The sequence below is a fragment of the Mus pahari genome, chromosome 12 (assembly GCF_900095145.1).
Source record: "Mus pahari chromosome 12, PAHARI_EIJ_v1.1, whole genome shotgun sequence".
NCBI lineage: Eukaryota > Metazoa > Chordata > Mammalia > Rodentia > Muridae > Mus > Mus pahari.
The window spans coordinates 10,422,591-10,449,079 of NC_034601.1; the positions used below are offsets into that span (position 1 = coordinate 10,422,591).

The following is a 26,489-nucleotide window of genomic DNA, read 5'->3' on the forward strand; positions in this document are numbered from 1 at the left end:
TGATGGGTTGTGGGCGATCTTCTCTGTTACTGTATTTCACTTCACCACTTCCTTCCTTCTTTCCTTTCTCTCTCTCTCTCTCTCTCTCTCTCTCTCTCTCTCTCTCTCTCTCTCTCTCTCTCTCTCTCTCTCTCTTTCTTTTTCCCTCCCTCCTTCCCTCCCTTCTTTCTGATTTATTTATTTATTTATTTATTTATTTAATGTAACCACACTGTAGCTGTCTTCAGACACTCCAGAAGAGGGCATCAGATCTCATTACGGATGGTTGTGAGCCACCATGTGGTTGCTGGATTTGAGCTCAGGACTTTTGGAAGAGCAGTCAGTGCTCTTAACCGCTGAGCCATCTCTCCAGCTCTCACTTTACCATTTCTTACTTGATGTGTAAGGGTATTCATGAAATCCTGTTTGTGAAGGAAGTCTGTCTGTCTCTCTTCTTGCCTCCAAACCCAACCGTGAGGGTTCTTTGTACACATCATGGAGGACTGTTTTTATTTGCCTTTTTTATATTAAAAAAATAGTTCTGTGTTTATTCAGTGTGTGTGCATGCGCACATGTATGTGTGTGTGACACTCAGAGGACAACTTTTAGGGATTCAAACTCAGGTCTTCAGGCTTGGCAGCAAGCACTTTTATTCACTAAATCCTCTCCTTAACCCCAGTTTCTTATTTTCTATGCATGTCACTTTGTTTGGCAGTGAAAATACCTCATTCCTAATCCAGTGGTGGGCTCATTCCCCCAGTTCAGCCACCCAGCCTCCTGCTAGGTGTGATGTGGACTTGTCTCTGTCTTACCCAGCCCAGGCAGGAGGACCTCAGGTTTGCAGACAGCCTAGGCTCCATCACTCTAAGCAGCAGATGCAGAAAGCTCCCCCTGCAGGGCACAGCTCCCTCAGCAGCTGCCTGTCTTCCTTACACCGAGAGGTTGGGAGTGACGCTGGGGTGCTGAAATCGTCCAGGTCTGTTTTGAGGTGGGGTGGGATGAGGAATCTACTAAGGGGCAATTGAGCTGTCCCCTCCCTCAAAGGAGACTAGTTCACTGAACCCAGGAGGACTCTTGAAGCCTTCTTGAGTGCAGAAACTATTGGTGACTCTCTGGCGCCTGCTTGAGGATGGCAGGTGAGCACAGCCAGGCAGTGCACCTGTGGTGTAGGGAGGGGACCTTAACAGTGCTGGGAGAGACTCCAGGGGTGTTTTGTGACTTTCATGTGTTAATGTGTTCATTTTAACAATACTGGGGAAGGACTGGGACTGTAGTTCAGTGGGCAAGCACTTTTGCTCCAGTGAGATCTGAGTTAGACTCCCCATCACCACTGTGTGTCTGTCAGAGACCCCTGTGCGCATAGAGCTATAAAAACATTTGACCAGAAGAGCCAAGCCTGTTTGCCGATTTCCCTCCGGTTTTGCAGCAAACGTACATAGACTCTGAGGGCAAGACGTGGCTGTTGTGGCTCCTAGAGGCACTGGAGGGTCAGTTCCACTTCCTCACTGGTTGTCACTTGTCAGTCATACTCACCTCTCATCAGAGGTGTACAAAGTGTCAGCTGTATTTAATAGTGCCCCTTTCCAGTGTTGTCCTGCTGTACCAGGAGCTGAAGTAGAATGGCAGATAAAACCCAGTGTGTGTTCTAGACTCCAGCAGGAGAGACGGACTAAATTACAAAGAATGTCATGGTGCTACCTGCATCAGTGAGGGAGACGGAGGGACAGAGAGCAGCACCCAGAGAAAAGGTCCCACACCGCCCTGAGGAGGTGTCCGGGACGCGTCTGAGCTGAGTGGTTTTGTCTGACCTTCATGCTGATCCTCATGCAGCTGGCCCAGTGGAAGGGTCTGTGGGTCACCCACCTCCTACTGTCACTCCTTCCTGAGCCTGTAGTCTCATCTGTCCCCCGACTGCAGCATTTTCCAGGCTCATCCCCCCAGCAGTGTGGGGATGGAGCTCAGGGCTTTGCTCACGCCAAGCCAATGCTCTGAGCTACACCTGCTCTCCCCTTTCTCTTACTGCCCAGGCTGGACCAAACCTGCTGGTGCAGGTTGGGCCACACCTGTAACTGAGCTGTACCCCCAGCTCTTCTTTTCCTTTTCATGTTGAGATGTTGTCCAGGCTTGACTTGAACTTGCCATCCTCTTGACTCAGTCTCCAGAGTAGTTGAAACTGTAAGTCTGTGCACCATCTTTGGCTTTCCTGCTTTCTTGATGATTCAGAGTGATTGGGGCTTTTGGAGAAAGGTTCGTGTCAGGGCTCCACCCAGCCCCGGTGGTGTGGTGATGCTGAAGCCCAGTTTACCTCTTCAGTCTCCCAGGTGAGTTAAGTAGGAGCACAGAGAAGGCACAATTCCCCAAATCTCGTGACAGTGGAGTGGTAGCTGAGGAGGTCATTAGCATCTGGGCTGTGGTGCTGGGCTGTCGGCTTCCCGAGACAGTCACTGTTGATAGTGCTTGGTGGGAATCTGGGTGAACTAATTTCCTTTTAAGGCTCTGTGGTGACTCTGGGGTGTATTTCCAGATCCAGGCTGGCTTTCTCCCAGGTTAAGTGACCCTGGCCAGCCTGCTTCTCAGAGGTCATGGTGGGAAATGCTGGGCACACAGTGACCCTGGCCAGCCTGCTTCTCAGAGGTCATGGTGGGAAATGCTGGGCACACAGTGACCCTGGTCAGCCTGCTCCTCAGAGGTCATGGTGGGAAATGCTGGGCACACAGCAGACAGACAGGGAAAAGACAGGGTTCGAAAGCTGTTTAATATATCCCTGGGCATGAAGAACGATGCAGGTGACTTTGGGAGTGGAGGAGGAGTGTTATGGTTTGTATTTGCTCTGTCCAGGAAGTGCCACTATCAGAAGGTGTGGTACCCTGTTGGAATAGGTGTGTCACTGTGGGTGTGGTCAACGAAACCCTCAGGCTAGCTGTCTGGAAGCCAGTCTTCTGCTAGCAGCCTTCAGACGAAGATGTAGAACTCTCAGCTCCTCCTGCAGCATGCCTGCCTGGGTGCTGCCATGCTCCCACCTTGATGATAATGGACTGAACCTTTGAACCTGTAAGCCAGCCCCAATTAAATGTTGTCCTTACAAGAGTTGCCTTGGTCATGGTATCTGTTCACAGCAGTAAAACCCTAACTAAGACAAGGAGTGTGCTGCAGCAATATCTGATAGCTGTCCTAGGGCCCCCACTTTGTCTTATATGTAGCAGTGTGGCGTTGAGGTTCAGACCAAAGGCTCTTAGACCGGCAACAAAACCTACTCAACCTATTTTAAACAAAGACTTGTATAGCTAACCAGTCAAGTCAGAGACCTAGAGATGGAATAGAACTGAGGCCTCTAGGCAGAGCCTGCTAGGGCAGAGGATGGAGTGGTCCTTGGTCTTATGACCACTGATGGTCATAAGGGTCTCAAGAGAGGGATTCTGAGAAGCACTGCCTGGGCAACAGGAGAGGTGAGCAAGATCTCAGATTCGCTCTTGCACGGTTGAGCCCCAAGAAGATCCAGGTGTACCACCAACCCTTAGACACCAGGTAGGTGGAGAAGGAGATGCTACAGAAGTTCCTCTGGAGCCACTGAGGCAGGGGCAGGAAGGATAGGGAGTGTACCATGCATGATTATGTCTGGGAAGTCTTATTATCTTTCAGCCTAGTAACATGGCTTTTTGGGGTTTGTGGCTTTTCAAATACACACACACACACACACACACACACACACACACATACACACACACACACACCAAGAAGCAGTGGCTGGGCTGTGGAGATAAAAGTGAGTCAGGTACTGCCTTAAAAGCATGAGGACCTGATTCTGATTCCCAGGACCCATGTAAAACATCAGGTATGTTGTGTGCTTATAAACTCAGCACTAGACAAGTGGAGGTAGGCAGGTCCTGGGTCTCACTGGCCAGACAGTCTGCCCTAGTCACTGACCCCAGGATGGGGGAGTCCCTGTCTCAGAATCCAAATTGGACCCAAGAAACAGTGCTGCGATGTTGTAACCTCTGTCCATGTGCACACACATAGAAATGTGTTAGTGTATTTTAAAAATTAGTTTATTGAGTTCTAATACCTTTACCTTCCAACCCTTATTTTACCCTAATTTCTTCCAACCCCTCAACATTAGGTAGGAGAGAAGGAGGGGAAAGAGGGCCTAGACTTTTATAGGATACTTCCTGCTGATTAGGAGCAAGTTCAATCTTCGTCGCCAGAATATCCAGTAGTTTTACAAACCAGCAATTTAGCAATCAATCAATAGTAAACATAACTGCAGTGGGGCAGGTGTGTGTGTGTGTGTGTGTGGCAGTGGCGACAACAGCAATTGCTGCCTTCTTAGGAGCCCCTCCCACCCCTCTTGGAGCTCTAGCATTTATTCCCTCTCCAGAGCCCCCAGAATTAAACTATTTGCATCTGGAAAAAATTATGCCCTTCCTAGAGCACAAGGCAATCATAGTTATGGCTGTGGACAAACTGAAGCAGCCCCATATTCCACACCTGGGATTAAAACAAGAATGTATTCATAGAACATAACTGGGTTTTTAAAGAGGCCAAACCTCTTACTACAGACATGTATGCTCACAAGATAACATACTAAAATAAATACGAATACTGATCTTCAAACATTTGTGCTTACAAGATAGCATACTCAAATAAACATAAAATAAACACTGATGTTCATGGTCATGTTTAAAGGAATGAGTCTTAGCCCAGCCAGGTCCAGAATTACCTGGGACACAGTCACAGATGTTCATACAAGCAGAACCTCGTGATGTCACCTCGGCCTCGGCTTCCTAGGATGGTCAGCCGCATTCCCATTTAGAGGCTTTTGCATTCCCCAGGGCACACAGCTAAGTGAGAACTCACTCCCACAGTCCTGGGTTCCTGACTGCTGGAACGGAATCCCTGTAAGGATCCAGGCAGGATTCTGCTGTAGCTGCTCATTTACAGAGCCACTCCCACCTCAGAGTGATTCTTTGTTAGCTAAGACTAACTCAGCTTGGAGCCCTACCCCATCCCAAGAACTATCCTGGGCCCCTCATCCCTCTAGCCTGCCTATAGCTCTCCGAACTGTCATGAGGGAGCCTGGTTCTGCATTTGGCGTTGGTCTGTGTGTCATTCTTTTGAGTTCCCAGCTGTTATTTGTGAGCAGCCTTTGTCCTGCACACACACACACACACACACACACACACACACACACACTCCTGCCACAGTCCTTGGTGCCTTAAATTGTCTCTGTCTTCTTCTGTTAATGAATTGAGGAGACAGTGTAGGGTGGGAATCCAGATTAGTGGCTGTTGAGTGGGAGGCACAGTGGTGCCCCTAGTCACCATCAAGTGGCATTTAGTTCTGATCTTGTTGACACCTAGTAGATCCTTATGGGACTAGGTCTAGCAGCTGATCCCCATGTGGTCTCACCAGTTGTTCAAACATCAGAACCCTCTTACTGGAGACACGGGTGTTGTATCAGGCCTGCTTCTTCAGACTCTGGGCATCGACTGAGTAATTGGAGGGTGTGAGCTCTGGCAGTGAGGGCCTCTGGACCTTTGCCTATGGTGGATGCCATTGTCACAATGGTTGACATTTGTTTGTTTTTGAGACAGGGTCTCAGGCTTTTAACAATCAATCTTCCCTTCTCCTGTGACAGCCCGACATCACATGGGTGCAGAGTTTGTGTTAAGTGGCAACCCTTACTGGGTGCTTAGAGTCCAGGACTCTCCCCATGTCGCCCTCCCCTGCCTTGGCTCCAGCATCCCACCCCCAGTAACCTGAACTGATTATGAGTGATTGTATTTCACCCACGGCTCCTAGTGCCGCCTGCCCCAGCTAAACAGTCAGGAGTAGAGCCCTTCGCCTCCTTGGGGTCCAGAGGGTTAGATGGACCTCAGCACAGTACAACTTTGTTTTCCCAAGCCCCCGGTAGCCAGAGTCACAGCTGTCTCTTGTGAGAGTGACTGGGTTCCTGGCCTTTTGTTTGTCCTTGTCCAGCTCTTGATGCCACATTCTTCCCTCTGCCTGTCTTCTGCCAGGTGTCAGTGGTTCAGGGAAGGAGTCAAAACCGGTGGAAAATGGGATGCTGGTGACAGACACCGGAAAGCACCTGCAGAGGTAAGCACTCTGTGTGTGTGTGTGTGTGTGTGTGTGTGTGTGTGTGGGTGTGTGGGTGTGTGTGTGTGGGTGTGTGTGTGTGTGCACGTGCACGCTCACAAAACGCGCACGCCCCTGGGCCTGAGTTGTTCCTGCCCCAGTATCTGCCTGTGGGATCCAAGAAGGGACAGGTGGCCTTTCACTCTATTCACCACAGCTCCCAAGAATTTGCATCTCCTGTATATTCTGCCTGCCTCGTCACCCCTCGAGAGCCTTCCCAGGAAGGACCAGCACTGACCTATAACTCATACAGGCCTGCCCCTGCTTCTGAAACTTGCCCTCCCCCCCCTCCCCCATAGGATTTGTGTCTTTCTTCAGGTAGCTGATACAGGGTCTGACATGTTGGGTTTTGTGAGCTAGCATATGATCACAGACAGTCACACTAATGGTGATACTGCTTTGGGAACTAGACACATTTGTTGGCCTACAGTCTCCTGGGCTCTAGCTTGCTGCCAGCCTGTTACGATCCACATCAGACAGACTGAGACTTCCCAGTTCTGCAGCTCTAGAGATGCCCAGTGCCCAGAGACTCCGAGCCAGTGACCCCAAGCTCGCTCTGTGCTGCTCTCTGAAGACTGCTTTGGTTTAGTTTGAGATTTCTCTTTTTTTGTTTGTTTGTTTTTGAGGCAGGGTCTTATGTATCCCAAGCTGGCCTCGGACTGGATAGATAGCTAAGGATGAATTTGAATGCCCGATCCTCGATCCTCTTGCTTCTATCTTCTTGATGCTGGGATTACAGGTGTGGTGCCACTGTGTCTACTTTATCCAGTGCTAGAGTTGGAACCCAGAGCTTCATGTGTTATACCAACCGAGCTACATCCACAGCTCCCAAATAATTCCTTTACACGGATGATTTTCTTCCATGAACCACAGCAGCTCCCATTCATGGCACCACAGCAGCTCCCATTCATGACATACATGACATACATGACATACGCATCCCTTCCCTTTCCCTGGAAACACAGGAGCACAAGTGTGTGTGTGCTTGCACTCCCTAAGGTTCTTTGACTGGTACCCCACTCTCCTTGGTAACAGGCATCTCAGCAACTCCTCATCCCACAGTGGGGATGTTAGCCAGCCGCACGGCAGCACAGCCGAACTGCAGAAGGCTGGAGCTAAGGAGGAGACGTGGAAGCTAGTGGAAGCAGACAAGGCCCAGACAGGGCAGGTGAGTGAGGCACAGTGCACAGTGATTTGCTTGGTATGTGTATCTCACAGCAAGCCTCTCAGTGCCCAGGGTCACAGACACTAAGTGACTTTCGCTGGAGTTGGGATCTGAGCTGCTGAATCCATGTTGGTACTTCAGTCTCATGTCTACCTGACTGTGAGCAGCCTGGACTATGGAATGAGGCCATCCAGGTCACAGGGCAGCTGCAACCACCTCTGCATTTTTGTCACCTCCCCAAATGTATTGTGCTCTCTCATACCTCGGGGCCTTTACACCTGGAAGGTTACCCTTCCCTTTCTGTTGCCCATTCACAGCTGGTAAACTCTTCAACATCACTTCCTCAGGGAAAACCTCCCGGGACCTACTCCCCTGAGCACTTGCATGGTGTTCTGTACCTCTTATGGGCCTTACATGTTTCAGTGGGTAATTGATGACAGGGCGTTAGCCTGTTCAGGTGCTCTGTGGGAGGCAGAAAACCTGGCTTTGCCACTGCTGGCTGATATCATTGACTAATGGCGTAATAGGGTCTTGAGGGTCTGGGAACAGGAGGGAGGGCCGGGCTGTGAGGAGTCACGAAGGAATAGCTAACCTTATGCTAATATTCTATGGGTCCTAGGTGCAACTGTCAGTGTACTGGAACTACATGAAGGCCATTGGCCTCTTCATCACCTTCTTGAGTATCTTCCTTTTCCTGTGCAACCATGTATCTGCATTGGCTTCTAACTATTGGCTGAGCCTCTGGACAGATGACCGCCCTGTTGTCAATGGGACTCAGGAGAACAGGAATTTTCGACTGAGTGTCTATGGGGCCTTGGGCTTCTTGCAAGGTGTGTCTTCATTCTTAATTTCATAACTGACTTTCCAAGTCCTCAGGGAACTTATATTCCCAAACTGAGCCAGACCGGATGGATAGAACCCGTCACAAGGTAGACCCTGAAATGCTTGCTGAATTCATACTCACCCTCCCTCCCAGTCCTCTCTTCAAAGAGCCCCACAGCTCAAGCCATGTGGCTAATTACTGGTTGAGCTGGCATTAAATGAAACAGCCCAGAGTGTGTGATCTTGGTGAAGGTCTGTGTGCTCATAAAACTGCTTTGTACACGCGTCCTTTCCCTATCCTTGATTCACTGGTGCGGGCAGTGAGTGTGTGCTTCTCCTGTATCCAGGCATGCTGCTAGGAAAGCACTTAGTACTGGTTGTAGCTCAGAGCTGAGTGTCACTGTCCCCATTTTACAGATGAGGTAACATGGGAGGGCCAACTCACAAGGTTGGCAGCACCAGCTCCAGAGCCCCACCTTTCCCTTGTTCCTGGTGAAAGAGGCTCAGATAGAAGTCCCAGAAAGAATTCTGTGGGCTGTGGGCTGTGGGCTGTGGGCTGTTTGGAGGGACTGAGGTAGCTTGGGAACAAGCCCTCAGAAGATCAGGCGTGAAGCCTTGAGTTTCTCTATAACACCCCACCCCCAGAGCCAGGAACTGCTGCAACCTTTATATTTGAGAAAAAGCAAAGAACAGAGAGGATATGGCATTTTCCCAGGTTCACATAGCATCAGCATCTGCTATTAGAGCTATGTTGCCTGGTACAGTAACTGCTAGCCATGGTAAATTATTTGAATTTCAGTTCATTAAAATTAAAGGAAGCTCCAACACTGTCACTGGCTGTGACAGCCTTCAGATCACCCTCCTACATATATCTCTGTTGCTATCCTAGGTGTGTCAGTATTTGGCTACTCCATGGCTGTGTCCATCGGGGGCGTCTTTGCCTCCCGTCGCCTGCACCTGGACCTACTACACAATGTTCTGCGATCACCCATGAGTTTCTTCGAGCGTACACCCAGTGGGAACCTAGTGAACCGATTCTCCAAGGAGCTGGACACAGTGGACTCCATGATCCCACAGGTCATCAAGATGTTCATGGGTTCATTCTTCAGTGTCACTGGAGCTGTCATCATCATCCTATTGGCCACGCCCATTGCCGCAGTCATCATCCCACCCTTGGGTCTGGTTTACTTCTTTGTGCAGGTGAGCCTCAGACTGGTGAGGATGTGACCATGGCACTCAGCTCTGTGTGTTGTGAATACTCGGGTGGGCTGCTTTTAGCTTGCAGAAGCTAGGCACGCTCACTTTCTTCAGTGTTACTCTTCTGGGCTGTATATTAAGGGGAAAGCTCACAGCTATCAAGGCAAGTTGTTGCTAGACTGAACTACTACATTCTTCAGCGGTGACATGAAAGACAGCAGCCTCATCAGGAGGGTGGGTGCTAATGCTCACAGCAGATTAGGATGCAGTTAGTTCTGAGACTGGTGTAGTCCTATGGGTCAGTCAACACCCTAGGTTATTCTTGCTGCCACTAACACCTTCCTTTTTGTTTAGCTCTACTTTGCTGTCTTCACATAAATCTTCAATCTTTAAATTGGTCTCATGGTTCAGAATGCTTATCATATCTGTTATGTGTGTAGCTCAGATCCTGAGATTAACAGCAGGGAACAGAAAAGGGACCTATGGCCACTGGATCAGAATTTAAGTTATCCAGTCATCAAGCAAGGGAGGGCAGGGGATATTTTGGTTTTCAGCTACCAATTTCCATCAGAAGGGCAGCTGCTCTAGTTTATGCCTTGTCTCCTCTGTAGAAACCACTTTTTCTTTGCCTATGTTAATTTTCTTGGGTCAATTCTGTGTAGATTACATTTTCAGGTGACAGGTGAATGGGTAGGGACTCAGCTGGCGAGCCACTAGTAGGACCAGGGTGTGTGGTTTTGAGGCGTGTGCTCAGAGCTTTAGCTGAAGCAGAATCATTCATAAGGTTGGGTGTTAAAGTTGTTGGGGAATGATGGCAATGTAAACACCTGCTGACTCCTGTTTGTCTTCCCAGCACTCAGGGAGCTGAGGCAGGAGGATGGAGAGTTCAAAGCTACATAGCAAGACATTGTCTCAAAAACAAAACAAAAAAATTGAAAATACCAAATCATGGGCTTTTGTCACATAGGGTCTAGGGACCTTGTACTGTCATCCCATACCTGGGCCCCATCACACTGCAGGTTAATGATGTTACCATAAAGAAAGATCAAATTGTAGGGGAAAAGTCCATTTCCTGGACTTCTCTGGTAGCTTCTTTAAATCATTTCCAGCTGTTTACTAGAATATCTTGACTGCATTTACCAAAATGTGGTAAATGGCCTCATGGCTTCCTAGAAAGCTTCCTGAAGGCTCTAGTTCAGAACAGGCACAGTGTAGCACTAGAAACTAGAAATGGTGTGACCTCAGGACCCCATGGAGGAATAATGTCCTTACCTTGCAAACATAAAGACTTGCATTTGATCCCTGGAGGAAGCCTAGCCTGGGCCATCCCGTTGCTGCCAAGCCCAGTGACCAAGCAGGACTCATGTGGTGGGAGATGAGAATTGGCTTGCTCAAACTGCCTCTGACCTCTGTGCATGCTGTATAGCATAAGTGCACCCTCTCTATAGCATAAATGCACCCTGCTCTGCCCTCCAAAATAAGTTAGTGCAAATTAAAAAAAAAAAATTAAAGAAAGGCAGGTAAAGTGTGTTAATCCCAGTGCTGGAGAGGCAGAGACAGAAAGATCTCTGTGGTTCGTGAGCCAGACAGTCTAGCAAATCAGTGAGTGCTAGGTTCAGTGGGAGAGCCTGCCTCAGAAACCAAGGTGTAAAAGAGGTCAAGGAAGATTCATCGATTCCTGGCCTCTACGCACAGTAATGTGCAGACACAGAAATAAATAGTTTGTGAAATAGTTGTGGATGTCAAAGAACAACATTGGTAGTGAATTCTCTCTTTCCATCTTGGGATGTGATTTGAGAATAAGATTTATGTAGCGAGAGCTGAGCAATCCCTACCTGCTGACAATCTCAGCCCTGTTTCTAAAATTACAAAAAAAAAAAAAAAAAAAAAAAAAAAATAAGCCAAGACTATAAAGACAGTTTAGCAGGATGTGAAGGGCTGTTGGAAATCTGTCCAGGACAGCCAGAGCTAGACATAGAAAGAAAACCTCTATCAAAAAAAAAAAAAAAAAAAAAAAAAAAAAAAAAAATGTATACCGACTGGCAGTTTGATTGAGAATGTGCCCCATAGGCTCAAATGTTTGAACACTTGGCTCCCAGTTGGTAGCAGTATGTGGTTAGGGTTAGGAGGTATGGCTTTGCTGGAAGAAGGTCCAGGACTTGAGGTTTTAAAAACTACACGTGCCATTCCCAGTTTGTTCTCAAGTTTCATGCTTAGGGTTCAAGATGTGAGTTCTCAGCTGGTCTTGTGCTACCTGTTCTGATTTCCTGATGTGATGAGGCACAAGGATACATGGGTTGCTCAATCTCTGAACATGCAAAATGGGGTAGAAAAAGCCTACAAGGCCTCAACCCTTATATACCACACAGATGTGCTGGATAGTTTTATGTCAGCTTGACACACGGTAAAGTCATCTGAGAGGAGGGAACCTAAATTGAGAAAATGCCTCCTTAAAACTGGGCTGAATGCAAATCTGTAGGGCATTTTCTCATATAGTGATTGTTGGCGGCGGGCCTAGTCTGTTATTGGTGGTGCCATCCCTGGGTCGGCGGTTCTGGGTTCTAAAAGAAAGCAAGATATGCAAGCCATGGGAACAAGCTAGAAAGCAGCATCCCTCCATGGCCTCTGCATCAGTTCCCACCTCTAGGTTCCCAACTCTGCTCTACTGGAGTTCCTGCCTTCACTGTCCCTCACCCCACAGCCCAAACAGGGTTTCTCTGTACAGCTCTGGCTGTCCTGGAATTTGCTCTGTAGACCAGCGATCAGTCTGCCCCTGCCTCCTGAGTGCTGGGATTAAAGGCATGTGCCACTACTGTCCAGTGTGCCCTCACTGCTTTTAATGATAAACTGTTATATAGAACTGTGAATGAAATAAACCCTTTCCTCCCCAAGTTGGTTTTTGTCATGGTGTTTCATCACAGCAGTAGTTACCCTAATTAAGACAATAAGCAACTGACTAAAGCTAGGAACAGAAGAAGTGGCCCTCCCCAAGGAAGAGCACACCATTTGGTTGTCCAGTGCCAAAGGGTCAGTCCTCAAAGCATGCATACAGGTAGCATTATTATTTGTACTCAAACAGATTGTATTTAGGAACACACACACACTTTTATGCATACAATAATGATTAGTGAAAGAGGCCATGAGTTTGAAGGAGACCAGGGATGGGCAAATGTATGCGTGTGAGGCTGCTGGTACGGGCACTTGCACCTTCTGGTTTTAGTGGAGTTCATGGATTTCATGCTTGTTGGCGTGTGTGTGTGTGTGTGTGTGTGTGTGTGTGTGACATGTGCAATGTGTGTACATGAAAACAGTGGGACTCACACTGAAGAACTCCTGGTCTTTATCTGTTTTCCTCGCAGCCCACTGCGCAAAATGGCTTTAGTGTTGCTACAGAAGAAATAAAGCTAAGACAGTGCAGTGACGGGGCCAGGTTTCCGTGCTAGTGGCAAATGAAGATTAAAGAGGTCAGGTGGTTATAGAGCCTGTTTCTAAGCCTGTCCTATTGGGAGAGCAAAACCCCAGGCATTTAGAGGACTTCTGAGAGGCCAGCTAGTCTGGAGGTTAGCTTCTCAGCGATGGACCTAAAGAGGTCACTTGGCCTTGTTGTCTCCACCTAAACACAAGAAAGAGCATTGCTTGGGTTTATAGGTGGCAGACAGGACACACTAGTGTCACTGACACTACTTTCCTACAGATGACCAGAGTTTTGGTCCCTGGAGGTAATGAGCCATGTTTAGTTGTTCTCAGTATACCCCAGGGGAATGAGATGAGGGATCAGCACTGATTATGTCTCTCTCCCACAGAGGTTCTATGTGGCCTCCTCTAGACAGCTGAAGCGCCTGGAGTCTGTCAGCCGTTCCCCTGTGTACTCACACTTCAATGAGACCTTGCTGGGAGTCAGTGTCATCCGTGCCTTTGAGGAGCAGAAACGCTTCATTCACCAGAGTGACCTGAAAGTAGATGAGAACCAGAAGGCCTACTACCCCAGCATTGTGGCCAACAGGTGGGTGTAGTGGTCCGTAGAATAGAAGAAACTAGCTGAGTGCCCAGCCCCTCAGACTCCAGTTTTTTCTGGGAGAGAAATGGAAATATAAGGGTCATCAAAGTATCATGGTGATACATGCCTGCAGAACGATTACCATGAGTTTGAAGTGGCCTTGATTACCTAGCAAATTGCAGGCCAGCTAGGCTATAGAATGAGACCTTGTCTCCAAAATAAATCAATCTAGGATCTGGAAAGATGGCTTGGTGGCTAAAATTGCTTACTGTGCAAGTATGAGAACCCATATTTGAGGTGCAGATGGGGGTGGTCTCAAAAGCTCAGTGTCCAACCTTGGAATAAGCATCTTGTTTCTTCTTCATGTTGAGGTCCATCTCTTGCCAAAGGACTGATTTTATTTATTTATCTTTATTTATTTATTTATTTATTTATCATTATTGTTATTTTGTGGTTACTCTCAAAACCAGGGCTTTCTGCATGTCAGGCCAGTGATCCACCACTGAGATTGGCCCCTGCCCCAAGATACTTATTTGCAAATAGCAGTGCCTTCTATAGTTTATGTCATCTTAGGAATCTCCAGGGAATTTTTTTTTTTTTATTTTAATGATTTCTTAAGAAAAAGTCAGTCTTCCTAAAGGAAAAAAAAAAAAAATGAGGTTCCAGAATAAAGATTGTTTCTGGAGAATTTTATTTTAGTCCCTGGGCAAGCCAGACTCAGGAAGAGTTGTTGACTTCAAACCCCATGGGCCCGTGGTGGCTCTCTTGCCTCCCTCCTGTTCTCACATCCTGGATTCATAGTACCCACAAGGTCTTTCTCTAGAAGTGCTGCTCAGCTAGCAGAAGGGCCCAGATCTGCCTATGAGCTTGAATCTGGGCACCTAGCTGTCTGACACATACCTATATATCTCCTTTATGTATCTCCATATAGGTGGCTTGCTGTGCGCCTTGAGTGTGTGGGCAACTGCATTGTGCTGTTTGCTGCCCTCTTTGCAGTCATCTCCCGGCACAGCCTCAGTGCTGGCTTGGTGGGCCTCTCTGTGTCTTACTCACTGCAGGTAAGTGGTTCTTTCTTGGGCCTAATGGTCTCCTCATGGCAACCAGACTTTGATTTCCTGGACCTTGGCTTTGGGTACCTGCAGGGTGGGAAAAGGAGAGGGCTTGAATGGAGTTTAAAGGCATAGGAACCTGGTAACTACAGCATGGAAAGTCTGACACATGGCCAACAGTTTTTATCAGTCAAAAGATTCTTGGTGACTTGATGCTTTCAAAGCTATGAATTTCCCTCTGAGTACTGTGTTAGTTGCATCTTACGATGTTGGTGTTGGCCTAGAACTTAGCATAATTCTCCTTATTCAGTCTCTGGAGCATTGGGGTTAATTATGGACATTAACTAATTAACCTGGTTCCAAAATATTTTTGTTTCCTATATGGCTTCTCTGTCTACCTTTCCCTTCCCTCCCCTCCCTCTAGGAGGGTGTGCCGCAGTGCACATGCGGAGGTCGTAGAAGCCATCTCAGCGTCAGTTCTCTTGCATGTTACTGTTCTGGAGGTAGAACTCGGGGCACCTGGCTTGCTCAGCAAGTACTTTGCACACAGAGTTATCTCATAGGTCCTGACTTCTTTCTGATAATTTGTGTGGACCATGTGTCACCTTGGAAGGTGTGATCCCTAAGAGGTACATAGTGTCCACTCTGGGTGATGGCTCTGTGTGGGCTACTCATTTCTGTGTTTGTTTGAATGATATCATGATGCATAATTAATGAAAATGAAGCCACACTTCCCCTAAGAAGCCCCACATGGCTCTTTTCACTGGCAGATAACTGCATACTTGAACTGGCTGGTTCGAATGTCCTCTGAGATGGAGACCAACATTGTGGCAGTGGAGAGACTGAAGGAGTATTCTGAAACAGAGAAGGAGGTAAGACAGGACCTCGGCCTGGTCCCTTGGTCTTGACCTTTCAGACACCTAATGGATGTCCTCTACCTACTTGGAGGGTGAGCTAGGAGCCTTCCAGGACCTCTTGGGAATGTTCTGTTTTAACACTTGCTTAGAAATACCTTGTTTTAGAGGAAGAAAATTATTCACATGTCCTGTTTTCTCCAAGATACCAAATGTCCATATATGAGATCCCCAGGTGCTGTCAGGGCCTGTGGCCCGTGTCACTTATTAAGGAACCTTTCTCATGACTTTCTTCCCTTCAGTGGTGTCACAGAGAAAGTCCCAATGCTGATTGTTGCTTGAGGCTCATGAGCTTCTTATTAATTAAGATGGTTTCCTCACAACTGCCAAGTAAACTGCAACATTCTCTCTCACAGCCTTCAGCAGGCAGCCTCTTCCTGCCAAAGCCACCTGCTATTTGCTCTGGAGGTTTACAGGGGCTCTTGTTATGGGGAGTTAAACTGTAATTAAATTACATCTGTGTAGAATTTTTTCTCATACAGTGAAGAATTAAGCAGAAATGAGTTGATTTGGATTGTTGGAGGCTGGGGAGATAGTTCAGTGTGTAAATGTATGAGGACTGAGTTCGGATCCTTGAAGTGTAGGATGGCAGCTCGAATTTGTTGATTCCTCTTATTCCTCTTGTGATCCAGGCTCCTTGGCAAATCCAGGAAACAGCTCCACCCAGCACCTGGCCCCATTCAGGCCGAGTAGAGTTCCGGGATTACTGCTTGAGGTATCGCGAAGACTTGGAGTTGGTTCTCAAGCACATAAATGTCACCATTGAGGGTGGAGAAAAGGTGGGTGTGTACCGTCTCCCATCCTCACCAACTCATAGGCAATGGAGTGAAAATGAAAGGTGGCTGGATGCCATCCTCCATTCATTAACGTAAGGTCCATCATGAACCCCGTAAGCTACTCAACAGCTCCTCTGTACAGCCATGCCTAGATGATGTGCTATCTAGTGCCAAGAAAATGGTAGGAAAATAGCAGTGCGTCACTCAGGGATAAAAGTCTATGTATGGTATTACATACAGATGCTAAACCTGAAAAACAAACAACAATAACAACAACAACAACAACAACAACAACAAACTAGTCATAGGCTCCATGACTAAAGGAACATCCCACCAAGCTTGATGGCTTGATTCTGAAGCTTGGTGGCCTGAATTTCATTCTCAGAAATCCTTTTATCAGTTGCAGCTCATACTATGAGATTGAGGGACTTTTACTGGGTGGAATCATGGAAATAAAAGATGCTAAGTGTGTAAGTGTTTCTGCTTGGATGGGAGGGTATCCTGAGACTCAGAAGCCCAGGAACCACACAGCTCTGAGGGGAGAAGGTATCCCAGTGGCGGGGTGTCATGAAACATGGGGGCCCAGGAACCTCACAGCCCTGAGAGGAAGCCTCCTCAGTGGCAGGGCGTCATGAGACGTGGGGGCCCAGGAGCCTCACAGCCCTGAGAGGAAGCCTCCTCAGTGGCAGGGCGTCATGAGATGTGGGGGCCCAGGAACCTCTCAGCCCTGAGAGGAAGCCTCCTCAGCAGAGCATTGCCACTCCCAGGGGAGGGGTCCCCAGCTGAGCAGAGGAGCTCAGGAGCCTCAGCCCTGCTCCTTCTCTTTACTTCTTCTCTTCATTGCTTCTTTTTTTCTTGGCTTCTTATGAGAGTCACACCAGGCAGAAAATCTCATGAAACAGATTAATTGAAGGGTCCAGGGTGTGAAGAGACAAATCCAGGGATGAATGTCCTCTGCTCCTAGGAGCAGATGTCAGGGAATTGAATAAAGGGACAGTGTTTAGATATTTATAGAGGATTTCTGAGGGGGGCAGAGCTTCTCAGGGCAGACATTTCCCATTTCCAGAGTGAGAATTGGTGGGATTTCAAGTCCTGAGCAGGGGAGGGTATATCAGGGAATTGGAAGTTTCCTGCTCAGGGATTGATTTTTTTTTTTTTTTTCCACTCCCTTTGTCCCTGCATTGGGACCATGGGTTAGGGTGGAAAGTCCTTCTGGCTGCAGCTGGCTTTTGCTGAGGTACCATCTCTTGGGGGCTGCTGGGGTGAGGGGTGCTGGAGAGGAGGTGTTGCTCCTGTGGACAGCTCCTGTGGGACAGCTCCTGCAGTGGTGTTTTACTAAAGATGTAGGCTGAGGCAGGAAAGAAGGTGTCTCCATCATGGACAGTTCCTGAAGGGCAATTCCCACTGAGGTGGAAAAGGAGGTGCACCACCGTGGACAGCTCCTGCAGCGCCTGTGCCCTGTAGGCTGAGAAGATAGTGTGGTGCTTCCATTTGACAGGAGCCGCCATTTTGGACAGCTTCTGTGGGACATTTTACTGTGGTGGTCCTTGGCTGGGGCAGGAAGGAGGGGCTTGCCACCACTTTGATAGCTTTTGTGTCACAGTGATTTTTGTGGTGTGCACACAGGGACTACAGAGTGTATTCAACAGGTGGCACCATGGACTGCTGAAGGACAAGGCCCATATACCTGCAGATATGTTTTGGGGAAACATTTGCATAAACTATAAATACTAAAATGTCTATATTATTTCATATAATGGTCCCTTTGCTTTTCCTGGACAGTTGTTCTACATGTTCTACTCACAGACCCCCTCCAACTCATCCCGGTTTCTCCTATGTGGTCCACATGCCTGTGTGATCCCTTTAAAGCATTGCAGTTTGTGAACGCTAGAGTAGTAAGGGGATGTTACCATCACCAGGGTGGGCGGACATTGGGACATAAGAAATTGTTGGGATTTTAGGACCTTCTTATGGTCCCAAGCTATTCCTGGAAGACATTCCAGACTGTGACCCATAGAGTTTTCTCAGAAACTTGGTCAGGGATCACCCCAGCCATTTGTATCGTGTACATGTTGATTTGTTAAACTGTCCATCCACATGGATTAGAGTATTCTGTTCCCATGAGATAGTCTCTGAGTTTTTATGTGTTATGGTAATTCATGCATAGGATAACTGTTAGTGGGGGAGGGAGCCTATCTCAAGTTCTGATGTAAAATGTAGAAAGAACTGTCACTGAAGATTGGGAATGTGAGTCATTGGCAGTAGCTGTAGTGCCCAGGTCATATCACAGTCGTCCAAGGGCTTTGCTGGAATCTGAGGGGTTATCATGGCTCAGTTCTAGCAGAGGAAAGGAGCTGTGTGAGAAACACCTCATTATTTTCTGACTATTGTAACCGAATTCAACTAAACATAATTCAGCTAAACATTCCTCTGTCTGTACCCTGTCCCTTTGGGCATTTTTACTGACTTATAAAAAGTCTTTAACCTTTGGAAGCCTGCAAAGCAAAGGGCAGTTCTTTTCAACTGTTTGTTCAAAGTAGCTCCTGAAGCTGGGTCCTGGAGAAGGACCAGCCAGATGACCTCACAGCTCTGACCCAGACACCTGCTAGGGGAAGACTGAGTCTACAGCATTCCTACCTCACCACAGCCCCTCTCTCTATTGCAGGTTGGTATTGTAGGTCGTACAGGAGCTGGGAAATCATCTCTCACCCTGGGTTTGTTCCGGATCAATGAGTCTGCAGAAGGGGAGATCATCATTGACGGGATCAACATTGCCAAGATTGGCCTGCACAACCTGCGCTTCAAGATCACCATCATTCCACAGGTGAGTGAGGCTGGTGGGTCCAGCACACTGGAACCACATGCTCTGCATCCATGGACTTAGCCAACGGAAGGTGGGGATGGTGCTTTTGCATTCATGTACTTATTGAGAGGAGGGGAACAGAATGTATTTGAAGGTCAGAGCAATCTGCAGGAATTGTTTCTCTCCTTTTACATGTGGATTCTGAGAATCAAGCTCAGGCCATCAAGCTTGGTGGGATACGCCTGTAATCACGGAGACCATGCCATCAGGCTTGGTGGGATACGCCTGTAATCACGGAGACCATGCCATCAAGCTTGGTGGGATACACCTGTAATCATGGAGACCATGCCATCAGGCTTGGTGGGCTATGCCTGTAATCATGGTGACCATGCCATCAGACTTGGTGGGATACGCTTGTAATCATGGAGACCATGGCTAGGTTTTTTTGTTTTTGTTTTTGCTTTTTCAGGTTTAGCATCTGCATGTAATACCATTCATAGATTTTCATCCCTAAATGAGGCACAGCTATTTTCCCAGCATTTTCTTGGTAGTATGTCATCTAGACATGGCTGTATACAGGAGCTGTGAGTAGGTTATGTAAAAATACTCTACCGTTTCATACAAACAAAGAGCATCTGTGGACTTTGGTAGTGGTAGGGGCTCAGTAAGCCACTGTCTCCTGCCAGTGTGTGAATCTCTTGACACTGGAGCTAAGCCACAGATAATTTTCTAAGCCAATCCCTGTGGGCATCAGTTCCCTAATGTGTTGCTTGTGCTTAACACTTTTCCTTAAGTTTCTCTGAGAATCTCTTCTGGAGGTGGGATTGAGTGTCTGATTAATTCCTTTTCTGTGCTCTGATGAAATACCACCACTAAAAGCAACATAGAGGATTTGCGTATTGAAACTTGGGAGAAATTTTGTAAAAATACTAATTTTAGTCTGGTTAACCGAGAGGTTTTCAGACATTTTCTGTTACAGAAATCCCACATGGTTCATGCTTTGGAGGGACTCTGAAACCTCCTCCTGTTCTGGTGTGCACAGCCCGTGCCTTGCATCTCTGAGCTTCCCTCGCTCAGTGTGGTCATCTGCTCTGAACTGCTTTCTTGATGAAAATACCTAGTAGAATCAACCTGCGTGAAGAGAGGTTTATTTTGGTTCATAGTATCATAGGAGTGCTGTCCATCTTAGTGGGGAAAGCATGGTCATGCAGTAGGGTATGTGTGGTGATGGCTTCTCCATGTCAAGAAACCAGGAAGTAGGGGCCCAGCCAGAATCAAAGCCAAGTGTAACCTTGAGAAGTTAGCAGCCTGCTTCTTCCACCCAGGCTCTGCCTCCTTGCACCCCACAATAACATCACCAATTGGGGAACAAGTGCGCAAAGCATCAGTCTGTGGGGAGCCTCTGGATGTAAGCTCTCATACGTGCCATCTGCTGTCCTTGCACAGGATCCTGTTTTGTTCTCGGGTTCCCTCCGCATGAACTTGGACCCTTTCAGTCAGTATTCTGATGAAGAAGTCTGGATGGCGCTGGAGCTTGCTCATCTAAAGGGCTTTGTGTCAGCCTTGCCTGACAAACTGAACCATGAGTGTGCAGAAGGTGGAGAGAACCTGAGGTAAGTAGGCAGGCATGAGCTGTGTGGGAAGATTCTACTCACTTGGCCTCTGTGCCGACCTCAGCTACCCATCATCAGGGAGACCAGCTCCCACCCTGCCAGGGTGGTCAGCCAGAGGCTGTGTTGCTGCTGATCTTGGCTGGGGCAGGGTTGGGGGGTGCAGCTGATCATTGGCGGATCTTCTTGTCCTCAGCGGGATCAATGCATGTGCTTTTTGCCCTCCAACAGACGAGCCCAAGTGTGTTGTCATGGTGATGGCAGATGTGTAAGAATGAACATTCTCAGGGTCCATTCAAGCTCCTACTGGCCATTAGTTGGCCAAGGCCAGGCACATAGCTGAGTCCAGCCAGTGCTAAGGCCTCTGCAGCTCAATGAGATGGTGACTACTGAGCCCCCTTTGTTGTCTTTGTCACCCACACTGAACTGAGCCGATACTTTAAATGTCACTTCTGAACCTTTTGTTGGGAATGATCCTTAGCCTGTTTCCTGCTCACCAGGAAATAACCAGGTATAACATGATTGATTAGTAATAGTCATCATATGTATGGATATGGGGCATGGCCTTGTTCTTCTGCCCAAAGCCCACCCTGAGACTGTCTGCTGGCCTTCTCCTCCTGAAGCCTGGCTCAGCATCAGGGTAGTTTGAGCCCCTCTCTCTGGGTTTTTCTCCCTTCCTAGTGTGGGGCAGCGACAGCTTGTGTGCCTGGCCCGGGCTCTGCTGAGGAAGACAAAGATTCTAGTGTTGGACGAGGCTACAGCAGCTGTGGACCTAGAGACAGACGACCTTATCCAGTCCACCATCCGGACGCAGTTTGAAGACTGTACTGTGCTCACGATTGCTCATCGGCTTAACACCATAATGGACTACACACGGTGAGGCCCCAGAGTGATCTGTGGACTTACAGGGTTAATCCTGTTCTCCCTCCCTCCCTCCCTCCCTCCCTCCCTCCCTCCCTATGCTCAGGGGCAACCCCAATTGGTGGAACTCTTCTGTCATGGGAAAAACAGGTTATGAAACATATTTATATGCATGAGGTACCTGATATGTGCTCCATATTACACTGGACTCTGGGGTCTCCTGTCAAATAAGGCATAGGGATCATATTAAGGACCAGCACATTTACTTAAGAAAGAGGGACAATGATCACAGCAACAAACACTGATTTCAGAGGGAGACATGTGCTAGATACAAGTGATAATGAGGAGGCGGGAAGGCAGGTACCAGGCTGACCCCATCCCTCCAGCCCCTAGAGTTTATAATACTTCTTGCAACCCACAGACATCAGCTACATCTCCTTGCATAATGCTAACATCTGCATCCCTTCCCATGCAGGGTGATTGTCCTGGACAAAGGAGAAGTTCGGGAGTGTGGTGCACCCTCTGAGCTCCTGCAGCAAAGAGGCATCTTCTACAGCATGGCCAAGGATGCTGGCTTGGTGTGAGCTGGTCTCTGGCATATCCGATGAGGACTGCAGGGCAACCCTGGAAACCTATGCTTCCCAGACAAAAACCAAAAATTAAAAACAAAACCAAACTAAAAGGAAGCAAAACACGTGGCGTCTGTCACCATTTGGCTCCATCCTGGATCAGACCTTGAAGCTGGGAGACAGATGCACCCCACTTCAGATACATGTCTGGCCTCTGGCACCCTGAAAGTTCACCCATGCTCCTGCTGTGTCCTACAGCAAGGCCTTGGGCAGCAAAACATACTAGTGACCAAACACAAGCCACACTGCCTCATGTCTCTTCAGCCACGCACGTCTGTGGATGCCAAGCCTTGGAACCTCTCCTGGCCCTGCCAGCTCTCTGTCACCTCTAGTCGTGCTGGTTACAGAAGAGTGCATCTTGCCTTCAGGTTTTGCAGTTGAAAGCATGGGAACCAAAGCAAACAAACAAAAAGGAGAGAAAGAAAGAAAACCCCTAAAAAATTCCTGTCCCTGTTATGTCAGTGATGTCCCCTTCCTGCCATCTGGTCTTCATGCACTCGGACACTGTTCCCTGCATTCAGCACAGGTTTCACAGGATGTGCTTAAGACACAGTCCTTGTGAAGGGACCCAGGCAGACAGGCTTGGAACCAGGCCAGGCAACACTCCCTTCACAAGGACTTATACCCTGCCCCTGCTTTCTGTTTCTTCCCGTCCATAGCTGGGGAGGGCTCACTTCTCACGTAAGGCTATGAATAGTTATAAGCAGCAAAAGTTAAGAGCAGGGGGGACGGTGCCCACGGGCAGGAATCTGGCATCAAAGAGCCGGAGTCCCTTAGAGGGCAAGAAGAGAACCATTCACAAATATCAGTGATTTCTACCCCAATACTTTTGAGCGTATTTTCATGGAGAAGGATAGTCCCGAGACTGATGTCTGGGAAGGAGGTACTAGATTCAGGGAGCAGCCACGCCCAGCTCTGCACTTGAGCCTCAGTCTGAATACTTCAAAATGGTCCTCTAGGTGTGAGTTACAGACCAAAGAGAGACCCCCGTGGTTAGCAAGAACTTGATGCCAGCCACAGTTCATACTTGCTATGAATTTTGGCTCTAATGTCAGTCCCAGAGAAGCATCCTTTTTCTTTAGGTGGCAATATATGTATTTATTTTTTGTAAGTTAATACCATTCTCTCACTTTAAAGGGCCCATATTTCTCCTGAGAGTCTTTTTGTAATGACACTGGAAACATGACTATTTGAAAATAATTTGCAGTAAAGAAAAATATTTCATTTCTTTCTAAACCATTTTATTTCTTTTGGGCACAAAGGTCTCAACCTCTACTGTGGAAGAACCAGGCTAAGACAGCTATGATACCACTGGCATCAATAGTGGCAGGGCAGGACTGGAGAGGTGGCTCAGCAGTTAGAGCTTGCTCCTCCTACAGAGGGATAAATCTCATTTCCCAGCACCCGTGTTCAGTGTCTTACAGTTGCCTATATCTCTAACTCCAAGGGGTCAGTCCTCTTTATGGGCAAATTAAAAATCAAAAGATGGGGGAGGGCAAAGTGAAGAGTTGCCCAGAGTCTAGCAGTGAGGCAGAATGGTAAAGTACACAAATACCTGGGCTTTGGTCCTACTGTCATTTTTTTGGACATGTGACCCTGGACAAAGCTGTGTGCCTCAGTCACAAGTGTCCCAAATACTTCTTTGTAATAAGTGGGGCTGACCTGTACTGACACTGCCTAAGATCTTGGGAAATGGGGCTAGTGAGATGGCTCAGTTGGTAAAGTGCTCGCCATCTGTGCAGGGGAACCAGCTTTCCAATCCTCAACATACAAGCCAGGTAATAATATATCCATACAAGCCCCGCCCTGGGGAGGAGACGAGCAGCCAGGTAATATATCCATACAAGCCCCGCCCTGGGGAGGAACCGAGCAACGTTGGGGTTTTCTAGCCAGCCAGCCTAGCCAAGTCACTGAGCTCCTTGTTCAATGAGAGCATAAGGTGGGAGCTAGAGCAATAGCTCAGTGGTTAGGAATGCATGATGTACCTGCAGAGGACCCAGCTTCGGCCCCTTGCACCCATATTGGACAGCTCAGAACTATCTGTAACTTGAGTTTCCGGTCTCTAAGGTCACCTGCACTCATGTGCATATAAACAGAAACTTATACACAAAGCACACAAAGTGGACACGGGCTTGATCATCTCCAAAGAGTTGGGCTCCTTTCCAGAGTAAAAACCAAATTCATCATGTCCTTGCCACTGGGTCTTGTGGGTGTAGGGGAAGGAGTGGGGAGGGAGAGAGCCCTCGACCCACCAGAGCTCCTGTGCTCTGGGCAGACGGACGTTGGAGGACTGCCGGATGCTTTCCACTGGGCCCTGGGTGGGCATCTGGCAGTGTGAAGCCACTGGACCACACTCGACAGGGGGGTGGACAAGGGGCAACCCCCAATACCAGGGGCCCCCAGGGCGACACTCTAGGCCCTGGAGTTAAGGGAGAGGGTAGAGGGAGAGAGGTTCCCACGAAGGTGAGAGTCCTAAGTCTGGTCCTTGGCTGGAGCACAGGAAGACCTTACAGGAGATTAGGCACGGCTCTAGGAGAAAGCCTATCACATCATCCAAGCACAGGGGCCTTGATGAACAGAGACAGTCTATGGTTTTAGAGCTTTATTGTAGAAAGGGGGAAAGAGAGAGACTGGCCATGGCCAAGAGGAGAGAAGGGGGGAAAAGGAGAGAAGAAAGGCTAGAGTAAGAGGGAGAGGAAAGAAAGTAAAAGCTTGAGAGTAAGAGGGAGAGAGGAGAGAGAGAGTGAGGAGGGGCCAAGCAGCCCCTCTTATAGTGGGCTTGTTATCTTGCTGTTGCTAGGTAACTGGGAGGGGTTTAGCCTGAAAGTCAGAAGCTTGGGACATTGCCTACATGACTACTTGCCACATGCTTCTCCTGTGGGGGCTGTGGGAGCAGTAAGGGGTCCAGGAGACCTGAGGGAACGCCTACCGTCCCATGTAGGTGAATTATCACCCATCAGGTTCTACCGCAGCTCGTCTGGAGACCAGACTGTCTGTGCAAAGCCCATTGCCCCACAGGGTCTCGGTGGAGGATCAGAGAATGTGGATGACAACCAGCCTCTCTTCCATTTCTAAAACCGGAGGGGACACTTGTGTCCCCTCACATTCCATTGTCAAAGTCAGCTATGTGCTTAGCCACAACCAGAATACAAAGGAAGCAGGGAGCATGCTGCTCAAAGGATGTTTTCTCATCCCCAGTTCTCTAAGGTTTGGAGAGTGGGAACGTGAGACTGGGTGCTGGCTTTCTGAGTTGGTCTAGGTGAGTATGGGTAGTGAAGAATGCCCCCCAGAGGGAGAAGTGGACTGTGTGCACCACACCTCAAGACCATGCCCTAGGCACATGTATACTGCCATTGTTGTCCCTCACTGAAACCATCAGTTTGCCTTAGAGTGGTGCTGTTAGGGATTCCCTACCATAAGACTCGGCATCATCTGGGCCCTGTTGACTCCACATGAATCTTACCTGCAGGGTGTGTTTCTGAGCCTCAGTTGCAGTCCAGATCTTCAGCAGTCTTCAGTGCTCACTGAGGGAAGAGCTGGGATAGGGCACTGGGTTCTGGGGTCAAGTTTTATCTGCCCAGTGAAGATCTGCTAAAACAATCAAATTCTCAGATCAAGACTTCAGAGCACAGGAGAAAAGGGAGGTCCTGGGCTCTCCTAATGTCTGCCCTTAGCCATCCCACCCAGCCACGCTGTCTAATGCCCTGCAGCCAGACCGACTCCATGAATACACGAGTCAATGTAATTGCTGTCACATCCTCCTGTGTCCTCTTCCTGTTCAAACGGACTTTGCTTCACGGGCTTCTGCTGTGTTTCTTTCAGGCCCAGTGTAGTCTAGAGCACCTCCCGCAGCTCCCACACTGAGCATAGGCCCATTGCTACTAGGGTCTCTTGAATGTGACACATCTGGGGACTGTAGATGCTGTCATGGTGCCATAGAGGTCAGTGCCTTGACACTGAGACCATTTATCAGAATGATTGTATTACCTAATACTTCCTGTCCCTGGTTCACCCAGTCAGTATTGAGTGTCTTTGTTTTTGCACTGTGTAAAGTTCTGGAGGCACAGTAAACAAACCTGTAACTTCTTAAGCAAATCTCTCAGTTCAAGAAGGAAAGGAAGCTTGCCCATAGTCTCTACCTTTGAGGAAGGAGTCTAGGATGGAGGTCAGTTCTGGGCCATGTGCTAACGAAGTTAGGAAGTTGGATTGCTGGAAAGGTGGGCTGCTGGGAAGAGATTGGCATTAAACTTCTCTGGCCTCAGTTTTCTGTCAAAAGGATTTAGTACCATCAGTATAGCCTTACAGAAGTGGGAAGGAAGGCATGGTGCTATGCTACCTGTGTTTACATCCATGCCTGGAACACAGCTGTAGATGTAGTGAGGAAGACAACGCTGCTGTAGCTGAGACATCTTCAGTGCCAAATCAGGAGGTGGCTCAGTGTTTGCCCTGCATGGGTTCTATTCCCAGCACCACAGGAAAGAAGAAAAGGAAAGGACAGGACAGGACAGGACAGGACAGGACAGGACAGGACAGGACAGGAAAGGAAAGGAAA

The 26,489-nt window shown here is 48.2% G+C and overlaps 1 protein-coding gene across 1 annotated transcript in view; it reads left to right on the top strand.

The window, feature by feature from the left end:
* Abcc1 (ATP binding cassette subfamily C member 1) overlaps positions 1–23,281 on the top strand; it is a 111,393-nt gene extending 88,112 nt beyond the window's left edge. Inside the window, exons 20-31 of the mRNA XM_021209058.2 lie at positions 5,997–6,075; positions 7,150–7,282; positions 7,899–8,109; positions 8,991–9,301; positions 13,102–13,301; positions 14,227–14,353; positions 15,115–15,216; positions 15,891–16,037; positions 18,700–18,858; positions 20,284–20,450; positions 21,129–21,323; positions 21,784–23,281. Of these exons, the coding sequence (XP_021064717.1) occupies positions 5,997–6,075; positions 7,150–7,282; positions 7,899–8,109; positions 8,991–9,301; positions 13,102–13,301; positions 14,227–14,353; positions 15,115–15,216; positions 15,891–16,037; positions 18,700–18,858; positions 20,284–20,450; positions 21,129–21,323; positions 21,784–21,892 (1,940 nt within the window). The 3' untranslated portion in view covers positions 21,893–23,281. The remainder of the gene's footprint in view (positions 1–5,996; positions 6,076–7,149; positions 7,283–7,898; positions 8,110–8,990; positions 9,302–13,101; positions 13,302–14,226; positions 14,354–15,114; positions 15,217–15,890; positions 16,038–18,699; positions 18,859–20,283; positions 20,451–21,128; positions 21,324–21,783) is intronic.
* Positions 23,282–26,489: the final 3,208 nt, after the last annotated feature.